The 5,566-nt window shown below is 35.6% G+C and overlaps 1 protein-coding gene across 1 annotated transcript; it reads right to left on the bottom strand.

Annotated features, from left to right (window-relative positions):
- Window positions 1-1,286: 1,286 nt before the first annotated feature.
- On the bottom strand, window positions 1,287-3,644 carry LOC147864089 (non-specific lipid-transfer protein 1-like). Its single transcript, XM_087319915.1, has 3 exons — window positions 3,525-3,644; window positions 3,071-3,415; window positions 1,287-1,456 (listed from the first exon to the last, which is right to left on the bottom strand). The coding sequence occupies exons 2-3, from the start codon at window positions 3,412-3,414 to the stop codon at window positions 1,447-1,449; spliced, it is 354 nt and encodes a 117-aa protein (XP_087176041.1). The 5' UTR covers window position 3,415; window positions 3,525-3,644; the 3' UTR covers window positions 1,287-1,446.
- Between the last annotated feature and the right edge of the window lie 1,922 nt (window positions 3,645-5,566).

Here is a 5,566-nt window from a genome sequence, read left to right as displayed (position 1 = left end):
ACCAATAACTAAAGCCATTACTTCTAAAAGTATTCACTTTCAGCTTCCAGATTCTTGAAATTCCTTCATAATCAATGGTATTGTTTGCATTTCTTAGGTCTAGAGTGTTAATTTGATGCATTAGTGTTCATTTTACCTTTCATATGCCTAGGAACCAACCTAAGACCCGATAAGGTATTTTAAAATGTTAGTAGTTGCTTATCTAGTTGATTCATTTTTCTCTCCAAAGATATCTACATACATATACTATATACATATACATACATGCATATGTTAAGGTCCACAAGATTAGCAACTCTGAATGGACAAATGCGATAGTGCAACTTGCGCTTTGCAAGCCTCGTCTTATTGGTTCAAAGTCTCTCTCGTCGTGTTGTTTTCCTGGTCATAAAAAGCTTCATCCTTTTTAGTTAGTTTGGGATCATGCACTCTCATAATTTTCATGTGTATTCGAGGCTTCATAATTTTTACTTTCCACAACCCATAGGTCATCCAAAACAATACCATTGCCTTCTCTAACTTGGGAATGCTAATAATAAAAGGAATTGCACAATCAAGACCATTTGACCTTGAATGATGATCTCTGTCACTCTCTTACACAATGCGAGGATTTTCACACAAACATAGTGATCTTGCCTCACTTATCAGCAACACTTAGCTGCTCTTTCTGTGGAATACCATTGCCTAAGGGTTGTGGAATACCATTTTGATTATTTTAAGGATAATATATTCAGAATGATTCAACATAACAAGTGGTTTGAGATTAACAAATGAATAATCGAGATTGCTTCTTTCCAAATTCGTCAATGGCCAAAAAGAGTGGGGCACCTGTGCATTTGCATGGTTAAAGATAACGAGAATCTAGCTTATGTGCATTCACCAATTGTAGAGTAACATATTTTCTTTTTCCAGCATGGAGGGGTGAAATGTTTCATACACACAAATATACAATTAAAGATTCAATCTCCACAAAGATTGCTTGATAGAATGTCATTTAATCAGTTACAATATGGTCATAGCACGAGCGTTGATCTTCATGGATAATTTATCATAAATAGGATCATGCCATATAGTTCACTTCTTCTTCATCCATGTTATGATTAAGGAGATTGAAGGGTTTTTGACAAACATTTTTTTCTTTTAGGAAGAGACACCATGAGCACGAAACTTAGTACATATCCAAATTTAATTGTGAAGGCATGCATGGATTCAAATTGATATCAATGTGGCACAATGGTATATAACACATGCATTGTTTTGATAATCAATAATCAGTTATACAAATCTAAACTAATTGCAATAGTTTGATATATAAGCAGGATTCAAAACGAAATTATATATTGGTGACACACGTATTTCTTCATTGCTATAAAAAAATAGCCATGGAAGATATTTTATTTTTAAAATTTATATGTATTTATAGATATCCTTGATCATGTGTACAACTTACTCAATCCTGCAAAACCCCCCAAAAATGTATGGTAAGTAATAAAATTAGTGGAGCACATGAGGACTACAAGATCTAGAAACTCTTTAGTTATTAAACAACCAGTTAGTATTCATACAAAGAGCATGCAATAAAAAAGAGTTTGTAGTTGAGGGGAATCAAACACATGACTCACTTGAAACATAACCATATTGGCCATATTTCCTTACAACATTCAACACTTTTGAATTCGGGCACCAAACTAAGTGTGGTTAAAAAACATTCAACTATTTACGAGCTTGTGTGTGACAAGCGAGGCTCGGGCTCCTTGCTAGATGATTTGGGGCATGTGGTTGTAAGTTCTAGAAATTGACTATCATACAATATTCAACTTTAAGCACATATGTATATCAGTGCCAACATTGGATAATGCTCGATGTCTCTCGATTTTTCCTATAATTTTCAACATGAATATGAGAGTTTGGTGGTGAAGATGAGATAATACACTTTATATCATGTGTACTTGGGCTATCTAGGTATGGAGCATTGGAGACTCAACACAAAAAGATAACTACAACCTTCATGTTATAATTAAAATGGTTGGGTTAAGTTTATGTGACCATAAGGTCATTTAGTTGAATCAATTAGTATAACATTAGCCGAGGAGAGGAGATACTAGACAAAACAAATATATTGAATCCTTGATCTTGAATTCATCTGAATAGCTTGCCATGGACAAAACCAATCCATGAAGGTAAAAAGTAAAGAGAGCGAATATAATATAAAGGCACTATAGAAAGAAAGACACTATATTAAAGTCTTTTCAGAGGCCCAAATGACCTCTAGGAGAAAGAGTTGTATAGTGAGATCTAGAGAGAGAATAATCATGGGTGATATCTAAAATTTCCTCTAAGAAAAATATTAAATATTAGAGGAATGATGGGTAATATCTAAAAGTATTTGATATTCTTTGGTGTGGGTACGAAATGTCCATGACTTCTTGTAAGAGATGATGGTGGAAACGTCAAAAACATGCAAATTATTGTAAGATGGGTGAATTGTCAAAATCTTCTTATAGGAGATCTTGAGAGAGAGAGAGAGAGAGAGAGAAAGAAATATTAACGTCTTCGAAGACCAAATTTGGCCCATGAGACAATTGACTACAATAATGGAATGTATGTCCAATCATTGAAAATAAAAATTAAAAAATGAGAGTAAGAGAGAGAGAGAGAGAGAGAGAGAGAGAGTAAGAGAGAGAGAATTGATGTAACTCAATTGGTAAAGTTGCCCAATGGAGACCAAGTGGTCATGTGTTCAACCCCTACATTCCACAGTGGCATCTAGTGAATTAAGAGATATATAAGAAGTATATAATAGAGAGAAGTGAGAAAATTGGGTTTACCACTAGGGTAAGCTAATTACGAAAAAGAGAGAGAGAGAGAGAGAGAGAGAATCTTGGAGCAAGAGGTTTAAAACCAATTGTGAGTGTTTGCCAATGACAAACTTCAAGTAAAAAGATATGCACAGAGTAAAATGTAGTCATTCTTGTAGTGAGAGAGGTGTGGGCAAACTTTATGGAGAACATATAAAGAGAATTGTATAGCCTAGGAGAGGGAGAGGGGGAGCGAGAGGTTAAATTTATACCTGGAGCAATCTTGGGTGGTCGAGAAGGAATAGGGGAAGGCGACACCACAAAAGGAAGGGAGGGCACTAATGGCAGAGGGGAGGGGTTGGATTTCATTAGCAGCACTCTCGAGGCATCGGCAAATGGATTGACGCGCTCTTCGGGATGTCGCCAACCTTGACACTGCTACCACACCTTGGCAACAATCTGATGATGGTGTCCCGCCTGATGTCAGATATTCCCCACATGCCCCCAAATCTGACGTCACATCTCCGCACGATATCTCTTGCCCGTCCACACCGAATATCCCCAACAACATTGCCACCAATACCATCATTGTAGCCAACTTCATTGATGCCTCCATCCTAAAATAGTTAAAATCAAAATTTAATCCTTTCTCCATAATAATAACTCAAACCTTTTCCTTGAAACTACTATTGTATTGTTATTTCCCCTAAGAATATTGATAATAACCTCTCTTCAGTTCTAAACAATAGGTTGTCACTTCTTTGTATTCTTCTTCTTCCACTACTACCACTAATTTCACACTTCAAGTCTCTTCAAATTATTTTGATCAACCCCCCCCCCCCCCCCCGCCCATTTTATATAGTCTCCCTCCCCCCTTACACTTCAAAGTGTCCCCTCTTCCTTTCTCTCTTTCTCAACTACATGCTTTAGTATCATCTAATATGCATTTCTATGCACTTTTAGAAATTACTTGATACATGTCATTGTAAATTACCTTGTTTGAATAGTTTCAAATTTTCAATTTTCTTTCCAAAATGCATCCATACATGTCACCATCTTAATAGCACAACGTTTAATTAATAATGTCTCACCCATTAGACGATGTACACACATAGTCAAGCACAATAAGCACACTTGTTACCGAGAGAGACTTATATTTACACATGAATATACTTGGTAGCTTATTATAAATCAATGAACAATTACACTCCCCAATTGTAGCACACTCATATTTGGTAAACTTTGTTACACACTTGTATATGAACAAACTCTTACTTCCAATATACAATACACAGATGGATGAATTGATCATACATAAACAAACATTTTTCATTCTAAATCTATTCCAAGCTAACTATTCTCTATAACAACCCTAACATGTGAATTCGTCTTTACATAAGTCTTTCTTCCTCTTGGTTGTAGAATTCCCTTTTTTCTCTCGTGTTACCTCCTTTTCATTTGTGAGTTTGGCCTTGATGAAGAATTACGTTTTTCTCGAAGGTTGGTTGTCTTTCTTTATTAAAGTTTCATGACTATCCTGTAATCTTGGTTTTATTTCAAGACACTCAACACCCTTTAGTTGATATAGTCAATTTAGTCATTGTCAAGTATTGCCCATATATTTATGACCCTGAATTTAAGAGATTAGTTTAATGTCCTAATCTTAAGGATACTCTTTATCAATTCAAAGGACATGGAGTGTGCACTTATGAAACTTCATTTGCTAACAAAATGTAAAAGGTGAACAGAAAATATCAAACATTACCCCTAGGAGTACCAAGGTAACATAATATGGTCAAATCCTTTGCATTTGATAAATATTATCTGATGCCACCTTCACAAACTCAATCAAACCCACCATGCTTAAAATTATATTGGTTAAGACGATTTAACATTATGATTAGGTGACATTACAATGCTATTTACCCACACTAATCACATTTCTAAACATCGAATAATCAGAGCGTTAATGTAATTCACATGGATTATAACACAAATGCAATGATCATGGCAATTCGAACGTGACTATCATACACATATACGCAAGTTTAGCGGTAAGTGTATAGTCCCCTTATGAAACTTAGGAATAAAACTAGGACATGAAGGGGAGAATTACATATTCAATGATTGGGAAGAGAGTAGTGTCATGTTGTTGGGTCTAAGCTATAGAGTCATCATTGTGGTACCATATCAAGTTCATTTTTTGTTGTGCATCTTGTATTGTGTGTATACGCTTAGGGTTTATCATACAAATTTTTTAACTAGCATCTCAAATTCACCATGCATTTCAAAAGGGAAAATCTCTCTTTGTCGAAGAACGTGAAGGAAGCCGTAATGCTCATTTTTCTAATTTTACAATTCCATGACGATTATGGTGGTCATGGGTAAATTACCTCATCCTACACATTGTTTGGATTCATCATGTAAAGATTAATGTGTGTCCGGCTCAACCGAACATCAACAGAAAAACAACACAATGGAGAGAGGGTACGCGGGAGAGATAGAGAGAGTAGAAGACTAAAAACTCAATTTCAAAAATAATACTCTATACATACAAATGTGCTCAATGAGCACTTTTATACAAGTCCATAAAGGATGGTCAGAAGTATTGACAAGTACTTCAATGCTCATAACTGAGTTACTGATACTAACTCCCAAAACTATGATTACCTACTAATCTAGATGTGTGGGCCTCTAACGGCCTACCGGCTCACATGTCGATCCGACTCTCTGTTCCAGCTCCGATTTGAGCCTAGCAGATCGGTCTT

This window comes from Azolla caroliniana, unplaced genomic scaffold (assembly GCF_043228905.1).
Source record: "Azolla caroliniana isolate FFs.n. ecotype wild unplaced genomic scaffold, voAzoCaro1.0.p SCAF_5, whole genome shotgun sequence".
In the NCBI taxonomy this organism is placed as follows: Eukaryota; Viridiplantae; Streptophyta; class Polypodiopsida; order Salviniales; family Salviniaceae; genus Azolla; species Azolla caroliniana.
This window is presented reverse-complemented; position numbering and strand designations above follow the sequence as displayed.

Bases quoted from the DNA above. Each gene is read 5' to 3' on its own strand.
- LOC147864089 (XM_087319915.1), bottom strand. From the start codon at position 3,414: ATGGAGGCATCAATGAAGTTGGCTACAATGATGGTATTGGTGGCAATG.